Genomic DNA, 24,715 nt, shown 5'->3' with positions numbered 1-24,715 from the left:
GTTATTTAAAACTTCAGAGAGAAGCAGAAGTGGGTGTATACAAGTGACCTGGATATAAACCCAGACAAACATACAATGGATATCACAGTTAACTGCCTTCATGAGGCACACCTGTGTAATTTGAAAGTGGGAAATTCCCACTAGTTTCTTTGTTAATCTATACCAATATCATACAGTGCCCAGGAGTGCAATGATTCAGCATTTTTATTGGTTTAGAATATGGACTCGTTAAATACCGATCAATTATGAAATAAAAAAAACCCAGTGATTTCACTCAGTAAATTTTGTCCCATCACTTTTGTAATCATGTCAGATTTCTGATGAAACGGAATCCACCTTTGATACTCATGAATGGGAATTTACAATGAGTCAGTTGTTGGCAGTTTTCAAATAAAAAGTTTCAGCCCTCCTCACTTTCTGGGTTTTGTACATGCATATGAGCACACCCCATTCTAAAACCATTTGCTCAAAAAATTTGAACATGTTCACGGACTTTTTGTACTTAAAAAGAAAGCCCCCCTTTGAAATTTTTTATTTTGAACCCAATTTGCATAACTTTTTGCCGTTGTATTATGACTGTACTCATAGTAATTTATCTCATTAAGAATTCAAGTACAATCAACCTTCACGTCCTGTATATTATCTACCAACCTTTGAAGTGTTAGCTATTTTGCTATGATACTGAGTCTTTAGTCCACATAAGGCAAATTGATTTGCTTGATACTTCACTGGCCAGCACAGTAAAATCATGGAAATACTACATTGTATCTAGGGATTTTTTTCCAGTGCTAGATGATAATTATTCCTTATAAACAGCACTTAAGACCTCAAAGGACCTGGGTTTATAAGATGAAACAGAAAATGCATTTTTTCATCAGCTTTGTGGCACATAAGACAAACTGTTATCTGCAAATAGTATTAAAAGTAGACTGCCTTGCGTTTTCACTCAAACTTTTAGCTATAGAGATAACTGGCACTGTTGAAATGTTTATTTTTCATATCCAGCTTCCATTATTAAGTTGAAAGATTTTCACAAGGTTTCCTTTTATTGAATACCACATCATAATGCACTGAATAACCCCCAAAGCAGACAGGTCAAAATAGAAATGTTAGCAAACATCAAAATAGAAAGACAGGTATTTGTACAATGAAAAGTAGATGCCATGGATATCTATAGTCTATATGGGAGCAGAATTGCCAATTTAAGGCCATAGCAAGGTACCTCCTGAGCACATCCTGGCAGTATAATCTTGCACAAATTATATTATAAATGATTACATCTCTTAGTGGACTGTACACTGTAGAAATTTTCAATTTTATTTTCTCTTTTTTTACACAAAGCATTTAAATGACATTCAACACAGTTGAAATTGAAAAAACTATAAAATTCACTTTGCTTATTACTGGAATCTTGATTTTCCAAACAGGTTACAGAACAAAGAATTCATATAAGTGGATAAACCCAAACTGAGTTATACCACAAAATGACAAATGCATAGATTTCATGCCATTATTGTAATAGGAGAATATACTGACATGTTTAAATTTTAAAGATTAAAAAACATTTCTTCTCAAACAATGGTAGTTAAACAACTGTTGGGAAGAGATGGTAATATAATTACATTATAAGTCACTATGACATCAAAAGAAATGTACCATACATTTGTTACAATTTATATATTACATAAACAGCAAATATGCTGATAAACTTGTACCACAAGGGAAACAGTCACTTTGAAAGAACCAAATATTGCTTAAAATTTCAGCACATTCCTTTGTTTCACATCATGATTATCAATATAAATTTCATACACCGATATCTTATGCTTCTGACCTTCAAATTTACTTCAATTTTTTTCGCACATAAAGATCTTTTACTCTGCAATTTAGTATTATGAATAAATGACTGGATGATTCTACAATTATTTAAATCACAAGATCTTTTACTGTATACTAATAGTCCAATCTTCTGCAATATTTACTGCTGGTTTTCTAATGGTCAAGATCATCTTTACAGAGTCATATGTAAAACCTAGGCTAGTACTGGCAGATTCTGGAAGAAAAATATGAAATAATTCATCATAAAGAAATGTGTCTTCAAGTGTGTAGTATTATCTCAAACCATCAGATGTCAAAAAGGGTTTAAAGTATAAAATATCTAACCTGTGGTATCCCACCCAAGAATTCTTTTTTTTTTTTTTTTGTTCTCAGAAGTCTAACCAATTTTATACCCCACCCTTTTTTTTGCATAATTAAGATAAAAAATCATCAGAAGAGATACTCACTTGGACTAGAGATAGTTACAGCTGAAGGACTGGTGCTGAGCCCCATAATGATGACCTTCTCCAGCCAGGAGGGAGTGGTGAAGGTCGACCCTGGGTTACCATTTCTGGGAAAATTTATTCTGAGAATAAGGCAATTTCAAGTGGAAAAATGGTCAATATTTTTTCTCTCGTTTAAGAATATGCTTAAAAACATAAATAAAGTCATGTATATTTAATAGAGTATTTCTCTGTGAGCCTGTTACACTAAGTGCATGTGAGTATAGAAGTGAGAAGCATTTATATGTACACACAACAAATCTGCAGTGAATGTACTTACTTATTTTCTAGGACTTTGTCTTTAAAAATTAATTCTCTGTAGATAAAGTCACCCTTTCTGTAGTGGAATGTATGATAATCATCAATGTACAAATCTCCTCTGGCTGAACCCTGAAATTAATTTTTTTTTAATTGAATCAAAGGTAAAATACTATCAATGTTGGTTTTATCTTATTATATATACATATCAGAAGAGAAGTTTTCTTTTACCATCTTTTTCTTTTGCTTAATAATTTTTGGGAAAAGTGAAGGTGGAAAAATGTCCTTACCTTTCTATCTAATGCCACAACCAGTGTGTATGGGTCATGTCTTCCCAAGTTTGATGCCCGGCGAATGCGCTCTTTTTTAGGAATGATACTGCCTCCTCTTTGGAATGTTGGGATCTAGAAAAAATATGGCGTATAACCTGATAACACAATGGGGGATAAATAGCACAATATGCATTCACAGAAAATAAATCCTTCATTTTTCTTATAGCTTTCCATATAACACCTCCTTGTAAAAGTTATTTACAATCCTTAGACATATTCAATATTTTAACATGAATAAACAACGGCTGAGGAAAGCCTACAAGTCAATAAACAAAACTAATGAGATCCACTGTCATAACTAACAATTACTAACATTACACCATGTATAATCTAAAATGAAAATATTGGTTCACCTACCTTATCCAGTGGAGTTTTTACATAATGTGCTGCACCTCCAAAGACACGCTCAGTTGTGTCTGTATCATACCAGTACTAGAAAAACACAAATCTTTCTGAAACTCTATTCACTATTTAAATATTTAAATACAGCTTCTTGCTTTTATTTCAGAAATTTCTAAAAAAAGTGATATCAGACTGTAACTTTACAAAACCCACCTGAGTTTAATAATATTAATCACTATTTACATTAAATTTCTTGTGATATCAGACTGTAACTTTACAAAACCCACCTGAGTTTAATAATATTAATCACTATTTACATTAAATTTCTTGTTTTCATTTGCAGACTATAATTATGACAATGCTTTTCTTTTTCACAATGACTTCTGCATCTCAGATGCAATGTCGTAGTCTTTGCCATAAATATATAAATCCAAAAAGAGAGTTTATGTTTATATTATCTTTACTGGTCATCTAACAATGTTCGTAAACATGTCATCATTATTGTTATCGTACTTCTCATTACAGCACATATGAAATCATAAATAGCAGACTGAAACAATCCTTTCTTAACATCTCATTTATCAATGCAACAATATTTAAATTTGAATCAACTTTAAGCTTAAAATGACAAAACAAAATTCTTACATTAAAAAAATAATAAAATTTTCCAATTTTTTTAAGCATTTGTCAAAAATCTCACATTCTAAGGTTATACAAAGACACAGACACATACACTAATCTTTTAGCCACAGATTTGACTTTTAGCTGGTTATTTCATAGCCCAACTAGTAAAATTGGATGTAATCTGGCATTACAGAAAACTGATTTCTGAATTTTACCTGTTCAGTGCCCCCTGGGAAGAAAACATTGACTCCTTGGGTACCGGCTGCAGTGACTGGGCGTACCATTAAGGCATCACCTTAGCAGAATATTAGAGTTTTTATTTATTGAGACAGCAAGTGAGTCACCTCATTTTCAGGCAACATCAATACTGGAAATGTCATACAGTCTAGATTTTCCTTAATGTCTTTAAGCAAGGTTTGTGGTTCAGACTTCATGAACACTAAATCAAGATCTGATGACCACTAAGAAACTTAGCATATAAGTCTTGGGGTTATCTTTGATACTCACCTATCATGAATGTCTCCTCCTCTTTGAAAAGTCCTTTTTCAGATGGAAATTCCACCCACAATGGTCTCATAACAGGGCCGCCATCTTTTTCAGCCTTGTAGAACAATGTGTACCAGTAAGGGAGCAGTGCATAACGTTCCCGTATTGCCTGGCGAATCACCTTCATGTTTTCTTCAGGAAGCAGCCACGGCTCACGTCGGCGTGTGTCCAAGTGAGCATGAGCACGGAAGAATGGCTGATATGCTGCAGCCTGAATATTAAAGTGGAATCAAGATTCTATAGAACTTCAATCATACAGGACATTCATCTCTAGAATTTCAGAAATTACTGTAAAAATGTTTTCATGGTCATAAGATACCTTTAAAACTAAATAACAATGGTCATTCTCTAGAAGACATATATGATTTCCAATATTGTCCTGTTTTCTAGGTATCTCATTCAGGTGCAAGATCATTTATATGAGCAATGTCCAATTACAGTGATAGAAACTGAATGTTTAATTTTTGGTATTTAGTATCTAATTCAAGAACAATTTCAGACATATTGTGAAATTTTCGTCAGTCAGTAAGTACATAACCAATGACAGGCCTTTTTTTGTCTTATCTCATTTTTTAAAATGAAACCTATTTTTTTCCTACAAAATTAAGTCTTTATGGCATACCCAGGCAAATCATTTATGGAATAAAAGACTGGAATTGGGAGTCACTCTGTGGTACTCTGCAACTCTCACCTCCCAAAACCTAACAGCCATACCAGCATTGTGTAACATTTCTAAATAAAAATGATTTCATAATTGTTCTTTACAAGTTTTATATTATTTAAAACCTTAAATCTTCTTCCAAAATACTCTCAAAATAATCTAAAGAAATAAATATTTAAAATACTGACCTGGTACCACCTGGTGAGGAGTTCAGAATCTGGATTCTTGAAGAACCCTCCCACATCTGCTCCACTGAAGGTGATCCCTGTGATACTGAGGGACAGAATCATGGGCATGGAAACTTTGAGATGACCCCATTCTCCAGTGTTATCACCCGTCCACACGGCCCCTGAAAATGCCCAGTTAAGATCAAGCTGATGGAAAAAATATCCCAAACTTAAAACTATAATTTTTCAAATACCCTAACACCATGCTATATCAGGAGGATAAAAAAAATTTTGAATCTCTCAAACTTTATTTTTTTAAATCTAACTTTCCAATATTTTGTAACGGTATCTCAACTGCCAATGGAACCCTGAATTTTAGAAAAAATCTTCACCCCATCTCTGGGACCCAGCAAAGAAGGCCCTGGACAGTACAAATGGCCGTAACAGTCCTCCAGTCCTGGCTACCATCCCCTCCACTGTGGCTTGATGCTGGGAATAGAAACAAAAAAATATGGATGTTTTTTTAAGCTGTGTTGGTGATTAATTTACACATATCCTGATTATTCTTTTTTATATATAATATTTTTCTTGTCCTCTTCATGTCTGTCAACAAGGAAACCACCATTATAGACTCTCAGTTGTGTATGAATAAGAATTTTTCCTAATTTGAGCGATAAATTTTTTAAAAAAATATTTTAGATAAATTTTCAATTTGATATTTTTGTTTGTGAAACAGGCCTCAGGTCTGGACGGACTCCTTACCACAAACATTCCATAAATATTGTGAACATCCCTGTGTTCCCATCCACCATCGTGCTTGGCATCTTTATGCATGGTAATCTCTGGCCCATTGAAGACAGAGGGCTCATTCATGTCATTCCAGGTGTGCAAGTCCAGCGTGGAGCCTTCATACTCTTCCACGGCAAACTTACTAGCCCAGTACTGTCTGATTGCTGGCTTTGTGAAATCTGGCCAACTGGAGGAGCCTGTATATAAATACATAAATCTAATTTGAAAACAAAATAAGCTAAATTTTCATTTAAGGCTCTCAAATTACCCTCTGTCCTAAGTTGAAAATCTAGTGGATATTCTTAATTTTCCCCCTGAGAAGAGATGTTTTAAATAACAAAATGTATGTTCCATCTTTACCTAGAGCACACAATAAGTTATAATAGTTACAGACCTTTGAGGACATATTAAATCATAACTGTTACTGACTATGTTGAAAATTGTCTTGAATTCTATGAAAAAAGTTATAACTGCTAAGAACTTAGGTTCCTTTTTTCATAGAATTCAAGACAATTTTAAACAAAGTCTGTAACAGTTATGATTTGATGGGAGTCTGCTCTACCCACCAGGCCAACACCAGCCATCGTAATCATTGCCATCTTTATTCTTGATGAAGTGGCCCAGATCTCTACACTCTTTGTAAATCTTGTAGTGGTCATCTTTCTTTATATGAGGGTCCACAATGGTGACCATTTTCCTACCCTTAGCTGAAATGTTTCTGACCATCTCCTCTGGATTAGGGAACTTTGACTTGTCCCAGGTGAAATATCTGAAATATTATATATATCAATTTATATAGTTACAAAATTATATCCCTATTTAATCATCATTAATCTGATCATATGTTCAATAAATCTCACATTCTCTAACTGGCACTTAAAGGTTAGGAAATTTTTACTTGTTCTATGTCTAACAAAAGATAGAGACAAAAATAGAATTTGTAAAAAATGTATAAACATTATCTCAACTAAAAGAGGGTGTCTTATGATATAATAAACTTAAAAAATATTAAAAGTCATGGTTGATTTTTCTATATTGTGGACTTACCTTTTACCATCAGTGTGCTCAATATCCAGCCAAATAACATCATATGGTATATCATGCTTGTCAAAGTTTGCATCAACACTGAAACCAAAATTTAAAAAATGAAATTATAACCATTAATTTATTTACAGACTCTTTAATCTACATAAATATGTAAATAGGCATTACATATATAACAATAGGATGACGGACTTTCTTGGATAGTGTTTTTTTCCCTTCTTTTCAACCTGATTAACTTCTATTCAATAAATAACATACTTCTAACACAAAAGGACTAAAATTATTTTCATATGCAGTTACTGTGCTCATGAATCATTTAAAAGATGACTGTTTTTTTTTATTTATGTTTTTTTCTCCTTTTTTTTTCATAAGTCTTTTTGTGTACTAATAGGCTTTTTTGTTTACTGAAAAGCTAGTTGAAAGTTTAATCAATGTCATATTTACTTGCTAACATCTTCCTCATCGTTATAGTTCCACCGGGACTGATGATAAGCAAGAGCAAACATCTGTAAAATAAAAAATTATTAAATAAAAATTTTATCAATTTATTTACCTTAACTAAATATGATTTCTAACAATTTACTTTAAATCATATTATAATGCCAACAGATCATTCCAAAGTATCTACAAAATAAAACAAGAATTTTTTCAAATTCTTGGATATTCCTACTTTACTGACATAATAATAATAATAATAATAATAATAATAATAATAATAATAATAATAATAATAATAATAATATAGTTATGTTTATTATCTATACTAATTATCTATACTTACAGGGGGCAAAGGGGTTGTCCCTGTCAATGCTGCATACTGTTTGAAAACGTCTGCAGGACCAGGGCCCAACATGATGAAAATGTCCACAATTCCACTCTCAAAAAACCAGTGTGTATCAACTTGTGGAATCTGGTCTCCTCCCTTGACAAAATCAACCACCTTGGACAGGACAGACTGAAAACACAGTGACACAGTGCATTAGCTAGGATGGCTAACAAAGCCAGTATGCCACTTTCAAAACTAGTTTCATACAATTAACAACTAGATCTGGCCTCAGATCAGGAAAAACCAATATTTTTTAAGTTACAAATCCAAGACTTCTGTTCATTACTAAAAAAAGGTCCAAGTTAATATCATTAATATCTTTAATTGAGACTGAAATATTTATGAATAATAAATCTGAAATATCACTTCAACTGCTGTGAACATATTCAAACAACCAAATACAAATTCAAAGTCAATTTTTTCATAGCTACCTTTATCAGAATAGTTACTTTCTGTAAGACTTAGAGTAACCTTTTAAATAGTTTTCTGCATACAAACACATACAAAACTAACATATTTCCTTTTTAAACAAAAATTATATTGAGAATTTGTTAGTTTGTCTTGGAAACCACTGTTTACCTTGTCTGCCAGGTTGTGACTTATATCTATCCAGGCCTCGGAGGGATTTTGCCAAAATACTCCAACAGTCTGTTTTTCGCTTTAAAAAATAACAAAATCATATTGAATACAGGTAACTAAGATTTAAGAGTTAGCAACATTATCAGACATTATGTATAGTTGAGACAAAGCACAAATTTGGAACAAAGTTATAATCAACTATTTTCTGGTATCCAAAAAAGAATCAAAAGTATCCGAGGGTCTTTCATATGAAAACTGTCCTTTGTTACATTCAAACAACGTCTTTAATTCACTCATATTTTTGCTTTCTAAGCAATAAAGTTAAGACAATGTGAGAAAGTGTATTATTAAAAATTACTTATGTGCCAGCATGACAGGTACAGCCCCGTAGAGGGCAGCAGGAGAGTCCAACTCGTACTCAAACACGTCCAAGTTGTACAGGCGATAGGGGTCCATGTCTCTGCAAAGATAATGATTTTCCACAATTAAAATGCTTAAAAAGATATAAATTCAGTTTGTCAAAAACTTTCTTTTGTTAGGTTTATGAATGAAGTTAAAATACTGTCATAACACAAGCTTTCATGTCAAACATAACAGGGTGCAGAACATGGATTATCAATTATCATTTCACAATCATCTGCAATCTGTGAAAATTACGCATCCATTTAATAAACTGAAAGCTTTATATATATATACTTTTTTTTAGCCTAGCTTCTCTGTAGTGACTATAGAGACAAATATAAAATATTTTGTAATTCTCCTACAGAGAAGCACTCACTTTGTGGACCGAAGAGCCAGTGAGTCTGCATGTTCAGGAATACCATACACTTGCTCGAAGCCTGGGAAGGAAATGTCTATACCCACCGATGTTGGTCCTGTAAATAAAATTATGTTCAATGAAAAGAGGCCTTTCCTAATTTCAATCATTATTTCAGTTGCTGGACAATTTGTAAAAAACACTGTGTGTTATTTATAACAATCTCTCTTCATGAACACATTATGCAATATTTTCAACTTTCATTATCTATCAATGAGTATAACAGTGGATTTGGTTAATTACATTTGTCCCTGCCTAACAACTTCACCTATTCGTTATATGTCTCTTTATTTTCTTGTTTAGACAATAAAATGCTAAGTTTCAATATCAGTGTGAAAAATAAATCAAAATTGTTCTGTACCATTTGGTTTGGAATCTGAGTGGCCCTTGAAGGACTCCTCCCACATGTCTGGTTCTTCTGGTTCCTTTGCCTCTGGTTCCTTCTCTTCTTCTGCAGCCTGCTCCTATAGGGGTAGAATTATCAAAATATGTCATCCTATCGTTTTTACTTCATCTGTTCAGTTCTCAACTTATTTCTTTATAAGATTTATATTTAAAACATGTTATCTATAAGCATCATGTATGTCTCACCCCAAAATCAATTCTCATCCTTTATTACACGACTCAATCATATCTTTCAATTACTGTTCCTTTAAAAAAACCTAAGCCGATGATAGGGCCTATTCTGTGTTTGTTCTCTTGAATATCAGAGCAGGGTTTTCTTGGCTAAAACAAATGCTGCCATCTGTTGATTAATCGCAAACTAACCTTTGGCAATCAATGTGCTTTCATATGTTTTCATATTAAATACCCAGACATTCATATCTAAGCTTCAGTGAAACTGATCATTTTCCTAAAATCTATCAACCTGCACTAGGACAAAATATCTGCTGTATACCTGTCCCTCTGGTCTTTCTTCAGCACCCTGTCCTTCTTGATTTTCTCCCTCCTGCTTCTCGTCTTCTCTGAAAGGTTTGGAAAACCATGAATATAGGCCGCCTAAGAAGCCGCCTGCCTGCCTACAATAGGGAAAAGATGCCAACTGCTCTACAGTCCGCTAAGACTGAAAACACTGGCTGTATTACTAGAGACAGCAATACATATACAGACATGGAAGTGCAGTGCTCAAATCAAACTAGCAGGCATAATGAACTGGTATTATAGGAAAGTGCAGGGAAATAAATCATATACACAAGACATGCATGAAAAGATGTCACCAAAAGATTTCAACCAACTAGATTCAATAATCAAAGAAGATAATTGTCATCTAACAACTTAAGTGTAAGATAGATAAAAATTCAAAAGTGACAGAAGAATGAGACAGATGATCACTTTCTGAAAACTAAGTCAAGTGATGATAGATTTATATAGGTTTTTCACAGGTTCAAAATTTTAAGCTTGTAAGGTATTCACAATAGATAGCAAATAATGAGGAAGTAAACAAAAATATTATAGCCCATACGAAAAAGTCCTATAGGATCCTATAAGATCCTATAGGATTCTATAGGAAATTGGCCCAATTTCCTATAGGATCTTATAGGATCCTATAGGACTTTTTCATTAGGGAGTAAAAAATTAAATAAAGCAGATGAAGCCGACTCACTATATCCTGCGTATCCACACATTAAAAGCCTTCACACACAAACAATACAATTATTAATATCATTCACAATAAGATATAGCACATCACATATCTTTTCTGGTTTTTCTAAAACATGTTCATCCTGGAACACAACAATAGCAACAGTTGACTAATATTATTTTGATCTAAAAATGCATTCTCCATTTTTTACCAATGAAATAAATGACAAGAATTTAGATGCATTCATCACGAAAAGGGATAACCTATTTTCCTCTCCATTCAAATATTGTGCAACATTTAACTTTAAAATCTAACGATATAGCCTCCTTTTCATTTTACATATATACTGAACAAAAATATAAACGCACGAAAGAATATGTAGATTTATTTTCATATAAGGAACTAGAGTATATAGCCAAAAATAACAGCATATTTTTTTCGACAAATAGACATCACTTTGATAGCATTAGGGGAAGTTTTAATGCATAGTCCAAGAATTAGGGCATCAAATACACCATGGGGGTCAACATCCTGAGTTCACAAACACCATTAAATTTGTGCAGAGCAGTACACCAGCAGCGCATGGACATCACTAAGTTGTCAATAGAGGCCTAAGGGATATTATCCCATTCCTCCTGGAGTGCTACTCGCAGTTGGCGAACGTTCTCGAGAGCTGGAACATGATGGCTGAAAACTCTGATCCAGAACATTCTACAGGTGTTTGTTGGGCGACATGGTGCATGAGGGTGGTTCCTAATGCTACCAGTGTCTCTGAAGCGTGTTCCCAGATGGCTGACAGTGGAATGATGCACATTCAGGCATGCTGCAACTTCTGTTACTGACAAGCCAGCATTGAGCATGCTGATGGCATGCTCCCTCATGGTTCCAGACATCTGTGGCATGTTGACAAGTGGCAGAAATTCACATTTTGGTGTGTCCTTTTATTGCCTAGACGGTAGAGAGTGTCTGTGTATTGGTCTTGCAGATTGACCTCTACTCCGTCATGCTCCATTAGTCTTATGGGTGTAAAAACTGAAGCTTTGAGTATACTCATGGGGAGCGGCCAAGTGAAACCAGACCACTATAATTGATCAAAACAAATCCATCTGTTCACAAATAAACCATCAACCTGGGCATATTTCATGATTATCCATTTCAACTGACCATTTTAGTTTCGTGCGTTTATATTTTTGTTCAGTATAAATGGATGACAGTTTAATCTAGGTTGACAACAGCTCGAGTCGTGTTCTTTCCCCAGTTTCTGTATCATTCAAATGTCTCTCTTTCTCTCTTAATTTTTTTCAGAAGAATACTACGGTTGATTAGTCCTTTTAAGCTTTTATTAATCTTCTTTAGTTTTTAATTTATGAAATCTTAATGGGCAGGTTTTTGGTTTTTATGGGAAATTAATATGTAAACAGCAAGGAGAGAATTGCGTAGTAGGACTTAAGACAATCCTTATTACTGTCACGGAAATGTTAGTACCCAACAAAGAGAAATGTTTGGTGTACCAAGTAGCTTGTTACAGATGCACAGAAAAAAATATACCATAAACTTCACAAAATTTAAAACTAACTATTGTGTATGGGAGAAATCATGATAGTACTTCCCATACATAAGTTGATGATGAAAAATGGTTCACACAAACATAATTCATAAATGACATTTATCATGATGAAAGACGATGAAAGTTATGAACACTTTAGGTTGAAAGTTTTTTCTCTCAAATAGCTGGTTAACTTTAGCCTAATCAAAATTTTGAACCACATCAATAATGAATTTGGCCCAATATAATGTTAACACCCTAATATTCCAATCAGAATATCTTGAGTGTTTGATAATATTCATTATGCAAGAGTGACCTCATAAGTGGTAATAAATCACTCACTATTAAACCATGCTTCAAGCCAAGTATACTTTCGGGGCATGCTTCCGAAGATAATTCACTACAGAACAACCACTTACACATTTTATATAAACACATTTGTTTTAAATTTATCATTAGACTTGAAATGCTATGATTATGACGATGTTTAATAACTAAGTCATATCCTCATGATGAGTAATCAGTGTTGTCATAGTCATAGGCTCATAGCAGTGTAAATAAAGAAATAAATAAAAATATATATATATCATCTCAGCTGTATGTCTAACTTACTCTTTCTTTTCTTCCTGGGTGACAGTCTTCAGACGAAGATGCTCAAATTTCAACAGTCCATTAGCATTTAAGGAGACAACAGGGTGCTCACTAGCCACAAAGTCTATCCTGAATGGCTTGGACTGGAGGACAATTTTATTGCTTTGAAATGCTAGGCTTATAGAACCTCCATCCTTGTGGCTTATTTCAATTCTGAAAAAAATGTTGATGCAAAATAAAAAAAAAATAAATTGCACCATTTCATTGTGATAGCATATGCAGGGTTTTTAGATGGTTAAAATTTCATCAGGATTATTGAGTATATATCTGATATGATGTTAGGTTATGATGTCTGTATTAGAAACTATTTTAATGAGAGCCTTCTGTTAATGTTACTATTAAAAGATCATATCAGTTTTGTATGTATTTCAACTATCTAACATGACCATGCAAAACATTCAATCTTAATTCTTTTCCAACATAAACAAGTCACACTTACTTGTCTTGTTTTGGATCTCCAATCAGTACATCTCCCACAGGTATTTCATAACGAGGTTTGATGGGGTTTAGTTCATTAATTTTAACTCTAGCCATATTCCTCTCTAGACCAATAACTTCCAGTAAGAGTCTCACTTGATTCTGCGTGTTCAATAATTGCACCTTCATTTTTGTTGGTTCTATTTGAACCGAGTCTAGTAAAGCTACATATGGTGACTGGTCTGGTTTGTATGCTCTTTGACGCCTAAAAAAATGCAGAAAATGTAGAAAATAGGACATGTGATGCAGCCCATTGGGTATGTTCTATACAAGCTGGATAAGGCACATAAAATAGGTGATAATAGTGTAAAGATATAACAAGAGCAATAAAAATATCAAATTTGGCATGTAATGTGTCTCATAAGTTAAAACATTTCACCTATATTTTTATAACCATATTTTTAAACCATATATAGATGAAGTCAGAAGAAATGAAGGTGTTTAGTTTTCACTTACTTGCAAAACCCACTCTGGTCACATGTTTTAAAATTACTTTTATCCACAGATGCTACATAAGACAGCAGCACTCCCACCACCAAAACTTTATTTAGTATATAGACTGTGGATCTGAAATGTCATAAAAATAATGATTGATAAAAAAAATCAAATAAACATACATAACATTTCAAAATATTATGAATAATTTTCATGATGTTGAGCAACTTGAAAGCATTTCTATTAAATGGGATTTTGCTAAATGAATGGTTGATTGCCACCAATCACAGCAATCATACTTTTGAATAACAACATGAATTCAAAATTAATTTCAATGAATAATCAACCAAATAATCAATGTCTCTTAATAATTAATTACAGATTATGAAAAGTGTTATACACTGTGGTACATTACAACTAAGCCATATTAGGAGATTAACACACAACAAAGTAAGACCCTGATATAATTGGAATAAAAGCTGATTCTTTAATATGCAAATTTTATTATTTTAGCAACCAAAATATCACTGAACATGACCCTACAAACTTAAAGACTACAAGAACTGTATATACAAATTTAGAGATACACATACTCCAGTATACAGTGTACATTTTACCATACAAGTTGCCCTTAAAAAACGCATTTTGGGTTTTTTCAAGTGTCTCACCAAGGGCATTTAAAAGGAATAATAGCTACGGACATCAACTAAGATAAAAGATCTTACAAATTAAAACTAGAGGATCAGAGAGGCGATACCGCCTCCAAATATTGTACCACCAGCTGGAGCAAACGCATTCGTATAGACCCCCACATACACAAAATAAGGGACACAGCCACCAGTTTTGTGCTTGACAAGCTGTAAAAATGCAATCAACAAGAATTTTTTAACTATTGCAAAAAAAAATATGGTACAATCAAATTTAAGTTCTTCGTAAGGTAGGTCAAGGGTCAATTTCAAGGTCACAGTAAATTGCCAGTATATGACTTCCTATTCAAGTTCAAGAGTAACTATGGACCTATCTCTGTCAAGTTTGAAGTTAAAAGAGAAAGAAATTAGCAGAGTTCAGTTCATGATAAAAAGTAGGTCAAAGGTCAATTTCAAGGTCACACTTAGATTGCCAGTATAGGACTTCCTATTCAACTTCAATAGTAACTATGGACCTATCTCGGCCAGTTTTGGAGATAAAAGGGAAGCAAAATTTGCAAAATTCAGTTCATGGTGAAAAGTAGGTCAAAGGTCAATTTCAAGGTCACATTTAGATTGCCAGTATATGACTTTCTATTCAAGTTCAATAGTAACTATGGACCTATCTCTGCCAGTTTTGGAGATAAAAGGGAAGCAAAATTTGCAAAATTCAGTTCATGGTGTAAAGTAGGTCAAAGGTCAATTTTAATGTCACATTTATAATGCCAGTATATGACTTCCTATTCAAGTTCAATAGTAACTACGGACCTATCTCAGCCAGTTTTGGAGATAAAAGGAAAGCAAAATTTGCAAAATTCAGTTCATGGTGTAAAGTAGGTCAAAGGTCAATTTTAAGGTCACATTTAGATTGCCAGTATATGACTTCCTTTTCAAGTTCAATAGTAACTATGGACCTATCTCAGCCAGTTTTGGAGATAAAAGGGAAGCAAAATTTGCAAAATTCAGTTCATGGTGTAAAGTAGGTCAAAGGTCAATTTTAAGGTCACATTTAGATTGCCAGTATATGACTTCCTTTTCAAGTTCAATTGTAACTATGGACCTATCTCTGCCAGTTTTGGAGATAAAAGGACAGAAAAGTTTGCAAAGTTCAGTTCATGGTGAAAAGTAGGTCAAAGGTCAATTTCAAGGTCACATTTAGATTGCCAATATATGACTTCCTATTCAAGTTCAATAGTAACTATGGACCTATCTCTGCCAGTTTTGGAGATAAAAGGGAAGCAAAATTTGCAAAGTTCAGTTTATGGTGAAAAGTAGGTCAAAGGTCAATTTTAAGGTCACATTTAGATTGCCAGTATATGACTTCCTATTTAAGTTCAATAGTAACTATGGACCTATCTCAGCCAGTTTTGGAGATAAAAGGAAAGCAAAATTTGCAAAATTCAGTTCATGGTGTAAAGTAGGTCAAAGGTCAATTTTAAGGTCACATTTAGATTGCCAGTATATGACTTCCTACTCAAGTTCAATAGTAACTATGGACCTATCTCTGCCAGTTTTGGAGATAAAAGGGAAGCAAATTTTGCAAAGTTCAGTTCATGGTGTAAAGTAGGTCAAAGGTCAATTTTAAGGTCACATTTACATTGCCAGTATATGACTTCCTATTCAAGTTCAATAGTAACTATGGACCTATCTCTGCCAGTTTTGGAGATAAAAGGGAAGAAAAATTTGCAAAGTTCAGTTCATGGTGAAAAGTAGGTCAAAGGTCAATTTCAAGGTCATAGTAAGATTGCCAGTATATGACTTCATATTCAACTTCAATAGTAACTATGGACCTATCTCTGCCAGTTTTGGAGATATAAGGGACTAGATGTTATAATTTACCATAATGTGCCTTAAATTTCGTACAGAAAAAATTAATTAAAATAAAGAAAATGTCATTTTGGTCAAAATTCTTGAAATAGGAGGTGCTCTGAAGTTTCAGAAGTTCAAATTTGATGAAATAATGTCATTTTTGAACACAAGTTGTCTGCTTTGCCAAGCCTTATGTTTTATTTTTCCAGAGTTCAAAATTTTTTATCCATTACCGTACTGCACATTTTGCTTTTACCACCAATATGTACTTTTTGATACAGCGTAACTCGAAAACCGTATGGAATACAAAAAAACGGAGACCACCTCCAGTGTTGGGCTTTACATGCTCTACAAAATGCAAAAAAGAATGGGTCTCTAGCATTAACGGTTCCCGAATTAGAGACAGTTTTCAGTTTCGGTATCTTATGGCCGCTACTCCCGTGAAAATGCACCGATTGACCCCAAATTCATGGAGATGAAAGATGACCTGAAGGGTAACACTTTCCAATAATATTATTGGTTAAGTCTGTGTGGTGTCTGAATAACAGGGCAAAAAAAATTTTTTTCGTAAAAAATTTCATTTTTTTGAAAATTTTGGCCCATTTGACCTTGAAGTAGAGGTCAAAGGTCAAATCCAAGGGTATATTTGAAATCTACACATATGACTTTTGGAAAGCCGTCTATAGACATTTTTCCCATAACTCCTTCCGTAGGGTAGATAATTAGCATTTAATTTTGCCATTTTTAGACAAGGGTGCATTGCAATGAGTGCCACACCCAGACCCCAATACCGACAAAGCCCAAATTTTACGTGGAACGAGTTGAGATTATAGGTGACCTAAATCCATGAGATGGGTACGGGGGCCCTTACCGTCTAGGAGGAGAAGCGGTAACGGTAGCCGTCCGGCGGAGCCGGCGGAGCCGGCGGAGCCGGCGGAGCCAACGGAGCCGGCGGAGCCGGCGGAACGATCCGGACGGGACCGAAACCATGTGTACCGCCAGCGCTAACGCTGGTGGTACAATAACAATAGATGTTGTAAATCCACAAATCCGCCATCACATCACTGTCTAGATCGTTTTTACGTAACCTTCCTATGTTAATTATATTGTCTTTAGTGAATCAGTTTCCACAAATTATTTTAATAACGGTCTTAAAATAAACAAGGTGCATTAAACATCACCTTGATTCCACACCTAGCGCTTATCGACAAAAATTAATTCATTGTTGATTTATGACGTGTCGCGCTCCGTGCAGCAAACCGAGACCCTGCACAAGAGCTCTGTGTACGACCATTAAATCGACCTCTTCATAATAAAAATATCAAATTAAGCCACGAGTACATATCATCAAAAATATCTGATTGTTGTAATATCGTGTCATTAGCTTAAAGAAACGAGTTAAAGAATAGTTTTATAAGGCCGGTCCAGATATGAGCTTACCTCATGGACAGCGCCATGTTTAATTTTTTGTCTAAATAAATTAGTTTCGAACACAGGTGCCCCAACCACCCTCCAAATAGAGCCTCGCTTTCGCTCCAATCCTTTTAGACATAGAGAAAAAAATTACCATGCAGCGACAACAAGATTTTATGCATAATCAATAATCATCAACGTGAACTAGAAATTGAAATAACAGAGATTTCATGAAATGATTTTATTTGATTAGTCTGTACTAAAAAAACTAGAGCACAGCAAATCTTTTGCAAATCTAATTACGAAACTATTTCCATATATACGCTAAAATCAGTTTGCTTGACCTAACAACAAGTCAACAAGATTTCTGTGTGATTTCGTGCTCCGATTTACAGTACTTTACGGAGTTAAAATACCCCAAAAGACCGCCTATTCAACATGCCTCTGTGTGGGGGAGAAGAATCTGTTTATGTATCCAGTAAGTTCAATACTGAAATGTTTATTTATCATATATTGCGAAACCGGGTGCCAGTTTCCAGCCAACATCATCAACATCCATCAATCATTCCAGCATTCCAGTGCCCTTGCTATGTTTTTTATTTGCACTGAAAATGTAGACAGTATAGAATATACTCATTAATGTTAACAGCTAGATCTTTATTATAGTGATTAATGAAAATCGAAAATGTTGATTTTGATGGTGTATTTATATGCCTTTTTATGAGTGTCAAAAAACATGCCCCCCCCCCCCCCCCCCCCGACCTCTCTGTCTTTGTGACTTAATCGTCATTTTTGACTTTTACATAAGCAGTGGATCACCAGTGATTTTAAGGGATCTGTGGAGACTACAAATTTTGGCCATGTTGTTAAGAACAACTGTATGTGAGCTGGGTCTAGTTTATTATTATTATTATTATTATTTTGTTTGTTTTTGTATGCATGCAATAAATTGCTTTGTTTTTGTTCCAGATATGAGCCCAAAACTTAAAGTGGGACATATGAAGAGATACTGCAGTGAGTTGAACAATAAGCACACAGCTAATTAAATATATTTATATTTATTTAACATGAATTAAATTTGATATTGTCTTTAACACTGTGGTATTTATCATCATCTTTTTAATGACTATGTTAAAAGTGGCTATTATGTTAAAATAGTTTATATTCAATGTTAATCACCATATTTTGATAATCCAAAAAGATACAACTAATTTTGTTCTTCTTGACCTTTCAGAGGGTGTGATATGGGATTCCTGGAAACAAAACTTCCTTGTTCTTCATCAGGATGGCATGCTCATCTGGTATGATGATAAGAATTGCCAAGATGTACGGGGATATTCTGAGTTAAAGGTGTGTTGGCATGATTGGCCTAATGGTCAAGCTCTTATGAAAGAGATAGGATTTTTGATGCAAAGAATTTACTCATTTCACTTGTTTTGCTAAATGATTTTTATTTAGTAACTGGGGTAGCACTAGCAATTTTTTTCCCCTTAGCCAAATCACCACTTTTTTGTCAATTTGTTATCCAAATGGATCTTATTTGATTAAAATTAGTCAAATCAGGCCCTTTTTGTTCAGCCAATTTAAGTCAGTTTTAGCATTTGGCTAAATTGGCAAGTGTTAGCGCTACTCCAGAGTAATGAAAAAGAAATTTGCTTCTATTACACCAATGAATTTATATGTTACTGAAAGACAGAGACAGAGAGAGAGAGAGAGAGAGACAGAGAGAGAGAGAGAGAGAGAGAGAGAGAGAGAGAGAGAGAGAGAGAGAGAGATTATTATTATTATTATTATTATTATTATTATTATTATTATTTGGATTGACCAATAACCAAATTCATTAATTGCACAGCTATTCCATACCTGCTTTTTAAACAATACTGTATTTTAACCAGTTAGTTTGTCTTAATCACAGAAAACCTGTCAATTTCTTGGAGTGGGGCCTTACACCAAGAACATCCCAGGTCGACCAGAGTTACCCAGTGGTGTATCGAAGAATTGTATCATAGCTATTCCTCACCAAGCCAGCAAAAGTTCAAAGATTACATGGTTAAGCCCATCCAATGAGAGCGATCTTAAGTATGTGTTTTTATATTCATTTTCTTAAATCTTAAAAGAGTACATTTAACATTTTGTACCTTTGATTTTTTAGTATTGAATTGAATGTATGGAAATGCTGTTTTTATTATATCTAAATAAAGTAGTAAAAATAGATAAATGAATTGGTTAATGATGAAAGATTTGTTGAAAATTTACTGTTACCTTGGGAATTTTCAAATCAGAAGGTAGAGTTCAGTGTCATGTAAACAGTTAAATATTACTGATACTTATATATTTTTTCAGCGAATGGATGACAGCTATAGTAAGCACAGTAAGTAAATGAAATGCTGTTATTATGCTGTTATTTGCAAGTTTTCCATTATTATAATTTGAACAATATAGTTTAAGTTATGTTAGCTTTTTCATACTTAATTGATATTGAAGAACCAGTGCAAATGTATATTTTGATAGTTTAAAGACACTCAATAAATCTGACATTTATGTCCCGCCCTTCTAGATATCTTCTTCTTGATTCTAAGTCTGGACCCTGAGTGTTATAACCAAGATAACATTGTGTTCTGTTCATGAGGACTTACAGTATTGGCATTTCAAATCTCTAGCATCTCTATAACTCATGTGATCTATAACGTAGGTGGTTTGAGTTACCTGAAGAAGTTCTTGAGAGAACGCAACATTATAACATTTTTCATACACAGATTCAAGAAAGATTATATCTATATATTTCTCCAATTGGAAGCATAACAGTCTACATAAACTTATTTTGGCTCTCTCTTTTTCAGTTGCCTCCTCCTCCACAGCAGCAGCAACAGCAAGGCCAGCCACAGCAAGGTAAGGCATTCTTCTCCAGTCACAACCACATATCCCAACTAACACAATGAAGTTCCCCTTGGATTAGAATTAAAGGTTGTTGACACATGAAATCCATGGAGTAGATTTACTTAAGTTATTGTAGCAGAGTCAAGTAGTGGGAGGGAAGAGGGACAAAGGGAGTATCCCCCCTCTCAAACTTTGCCTTCTTTGCTCTTGTTGTTTAAAGCTCTCATGCATTTAAAATAAATGTGGCATTGTGCCATAACTGTAAAAAAAGTACAAGGTTTGTAAAAAATATAATAAGTTTTGAAAATATACGATATATAAGGACAGTACAAAATTGATAAAACTGTGTTATTCCTCAATCAAGTTTTATTGGCACTTTCATATTTCTACAGGCCAGCCCCCACCATATAGTTCCCAGCCTCCTGGTCAGCCAGGGTACCCACCTTCAGGTGGGCCACCACCCCCAGGACCCCCAGGGTACCCACCCCAACCCCAGGGCTACCCACCCCAGGGAGGGGCATCTGGGGGTTTCATAGTCCAACAACAGCAGTTCCAACAGACAAGCTTTCAACAGGGACAGAGAAGACCTCCCTACCCTCAGCAGAGAGGAGGTATGAGTGGGAACACCACTGTTGTTGTCCAAGGAGACAGGAGAAGGAGAAGATCCTTTGACTCAGACGATGGGTTTGCTGCAGGTAAGTTAGACATAAGCAGGTGTCTATTCCTTTTGCTTGGTTCACTGCTTATGGTCTTGGTCTCCCTGTAGGTCATTGATATGTAAAGACTAAACTAAAATTTTGAACAAGTTTACAAGAATATCATGGCCTTTGCAGCATTTGAGGAGGCCAAATTAAGTCAATGAGTTACAAGTTAGCTCAATTTCTTTCATTAACCTGTTAATTGATCAAAATTGAATCATTGAAGTGATATTTTAATCACATCTGAAAAAAAATTAGTAGCACTGCAATTTTTAGGAAAATAATGACTTCCAGCTTCATCTTCCTAATTCAACTCTTTTTGTTTCATTGACCCATTCATTGATAATACCTCAACTGATTGCATGCTGTTTTATAATAATAATAATAATAATAATAATAATAATAATAATAATAATAATAATAATAATAATGATAATAACAATAATAATTGCTATTATTATTATTATTATTATTATTATTAAGCCTGTCAACTAGACTACTAACACTGCATGCTTACACCATATTTCAGGGATGATGTTGGGGATGGCCTGGGGACATCCTGGCTATTATGGAGGGGGATGGGGATGGGGATACCATAGTCATTGGGATCACCATGGCCACTGGGATCATGGTCACCATGACCACTTCCATGAGGGTGACACACACATCAATGATACAGATATCAACAACACCGAGATTAATCAAACTACTGTAGTGAATAACTATTATGGTGACCAAGGTGGTGACCAAGGTGGATATGATGAAGGTGGATATGATGAGGGCAGTTATGATGAAGGTGGATATGATGATGGTGGATATGACGATGGTGGATATGATGATTTTGATGGGGGAGATTTTGACGGAGGAGATTTTGATGGAGGGGATTTTTAAGATGGATATAACAATACCAACAATGATTACCTTGGTGTTGTGGTTTTGATGACAACAGTTTTTAAGCAAAAGAGCTGTGGGTGTCTATAAAAATGTGCCAGACACTATTTTTAATGAAGACATATACAAAGCAGGTCCGTAGCCAGCAAATTAAAAAGGGGGGTTCTTTTTCTGAAAAAGTGGACCTTTTACAATGAAACTTATGTGTACCTAGATAAAATTTTACCCAAAGTGGACCTTTTCCTGGGAACAGGGGCGGTTCTTTCGAACCCCCCGAAACCCCCCTGGCTACAGGCCTGCAAAGTGAATAATATTATGGTGGATATAATGAATTGATAGAGGTGAATTTGATGGTTGTGACATTTAAGTTAAAGAGCTCTTGGTGCTTGTAAAAAAATTTGAACACTATTCTTTATTCTTCTGTGATAGGATTCCATTATTGTTGTATTGCATTGATCTGAATTTGATTCATAAAATTGTTGAACTGTTACATGCAAAATCATATTCAGATCAAGCAAAGCTTAAAGACATTTAAATAAGTGTTGCCCTCCATTAACTTTGACTTTTATACTCTGTATCTTTTTGTTTTGATTTTTTTTATCAAATGAGAGTTGAAATTTGTTTGAGTGTTTTCCGTCCATTCCATTTGCAATTTACACCTTGTTAGTTCTTTGTATTAGTTTGTATTGGTTTCTATCACATATCTAGAAGGTCAGCCCGAAAGATTTTTTCTGACAGATTTTTATCATGAATATATGCATTCCTGAAGAAACCAGATATGTCACATTCCTATTACCATGATTCATATTTTACAGAAATGGGTAAATATCAAAGGTTTAAATTTTGAGCAAGTTTGTTACTTTGCTATATAGCTTTTGACAGGTATTTCTATCTGTGTATGAATATTTGTATATATCTCAGAACAATACATGGAAACGCATATATTTGTATATATATGTTTGTGTGTGAGAGTATGTGTACATTGATGGAATGTACAGTAAATGTAGAAAATATTATATTTCATATTAATAAGCAGAAAACCACAGCTGTTAGCAGATTTACTAATACTTTTGGATGTATTTTGTCACATTTGTTATATCTTTGAGAGGTAGAGAAATTATCATATACAGTATGTAGATATGTTATTTTCTTTTTTATGATTTTGATATCTGTGACAAATGAATACAGTTTTTTAAACATTTCTCGAACAGATTTTTGATTCTTAGAAATTGAATGTAATGTTTGGTTTTTCTTTTCAATCAGCATTTTATTCCATCCACTGATTTGCTGTATATCTTAACATGATTGTGAAATTTTATTTAAACAACAACATACAGCGCCGGCTTAGAATAGTTTATTGGTCACTAACTACACTAGGACTTACATCTAAAACTACAACCAATAACAATAAGCTTTAATAAGCTTAAAGAAACACATTAGGCCCATCGTGAAATGAAAATATAAAGTCCCACCAGTGGGATGAAATATTGTTATCCAATGGTGGAAATGAAGCTGATTCTTAAGCATACATATAGTATATATAAAGCAAAGCATAATTCTTGTACACAGATGTGGAGGACTAAATAAACAAGCAACAGGGTGGGAGGGTGGGAATCAGTGATACAAAACGGAGGGCGGCTTTGCGTGTGCTGCTGCACAACTCAAGCTAGCTTTGAATTAAGCGGTGGAAATGGTGCGCTTAAGGCCTCTGTGTAGCCTAAGGCTACAGGCGGAGCATTTACTACGTCATATGGCTTAACTAAGCAGGCAGCGCTTGTGCTGTGTTTAAATCACATTAACAAGGTTAATCTGCACATATACATGGCTGTTCTTACTGGGGAAAGTTAATCTTTGTAGAAAAAAAAGAGGGACTGGAATGATATCTGTTATTTCATGGTGAATATATTTTTGTGGCAAGTTAATAATCATGCACGTGTCCCTATGAATATTTGTTTTTAACTGTAACATAATCGAAGGAGCTAGTATTTGTTATATGTTTTGCAAACCATTTATGATTGCAGTATTTTTATTGTGATACCTTAAAGAAGATATTTTTTATCAAATATATTGATCAGAATAGATCTTGTGCTAAACATGTCCTGAATTTTAGCTAGAAAAATGCTGTCACACCAAAAAGAATGTCTGGTGCATAACTCTCAATAGATAATGTAATATTATATCTGTAACAATAAAGTGGTACCAGAAATTAAATTCTACTTCAATGTAGTTTTATGTTTGCATTTCCAGTATATCTAACATAGGAATTAAACAAAATGGCTCAAAGTTACACAACTGAGCGTAAAACAAGAATTTGTGGGATTTGGAGGAAAGTGGGGTCAGAAAT

At 34.2% G+C, this 24,715-nt stretch overlaps 2 protein-coding genes across 3 annotated transcripts; one reads left to right on the top strand and one right to left on the bottom strand.

Annotated features, from left to right (window-relative positions):
- Nucleotides 1-1,303: 1,303 nt before the first annotated feature.
- On the bottom strand, nt 1,304-18,026 carry LOC106165564 (neutral alpha-glucosidase AB). 2 transcript variants are annotated; one of them, XM_013543815.2, is made up of 23 exons: nt 17,933-18,026; nt 14,019-14,129; nt 13,525-13,767; nt 13,047-13,238; nt 10,205-10,325; nt 9,668-9,770; nt 9,268-9,364; nt 8,848-8,949; nt 8,490-8,568; nt 7,866-8,039; nt 7,529-7,590; nt 7,088-7,165; nt 6,607-6,809; nt 6,014-6,237; nt 5,644-5,740; nt 5,273-5,433; nt 4,385-4,634; nt 4,093-4,172; nt 3,269-3,343; nt 2,870-2,983; nt 2,602-2,711; nt 2,286-2,389; nt 1,304-2,053 (listed from the first exon to the last, which is right to left on the bottom strand). In XM_013543815.2, the coding sequence occupies exons 1-23, from the start codon at nt 17,947-17,949 to the stop codon at nt 1,944-1,946; spliced, it is 2,907 nt and encodes a 968-aa protein (XP_013399269.2). In that variant the 5' UTR covers nt 17,950-18,026; the 3' UTR covers nt 1,304-1,943. The 2 variants fall into 2 exon arrangements, with proteins under 2 accessions (XP_013399269.2, XP_013399270.2); XM_013543816.2 differs by having other exon boundaries at nt 10,205-10,271.
- A 193-nt stretch (nt 18,027-18,219) lies between these two features.
- Nucleotides 18,220-24,582, top strand: LOC106165569 (uncharacterized). The gene is made up of 8 exons (XM_013543822.2): nt 18,220-18,383; nt 18,875-18,919; nt 19,140-19,255; nt 19,821-19,984; nt 20,249-20,276; nt 20,746-20,794; nt 21,175-21,477; nt 22,010-24,582. The coding sequence occupies exons 1-8, from the start codon at nt 18,344-18,346 to the stop codon at nt 22,369-22,371; spliced, it is 1,107 nt and encodes a 368-aa protein (XP_013399276.1). The 5' UTR covers nt 18,220-18,343; the 3' UTR covers nt 22,372-24,582.
- Nucleotides 24,583-24,715: the final 133 nt, after the last annotated feature.

Source organism: Lingula anatina, chromosome 2, assembly GCF_051362555.1.
Source record: "Lingula anatina isolate TDL-2025a chromosome 2, LinAna3.0, whole genome shotgun sequence".
NCBI lineage: Eukaryota > Metazoa > Brachiopoda > Lingulata > Lingulida > Lingulidae > Lingula > Lingula anatina.
Note: the sequence above shows the minus strand (reverse complement) of the source record. Positions and strands in the feature narration are given on the sequence as shown.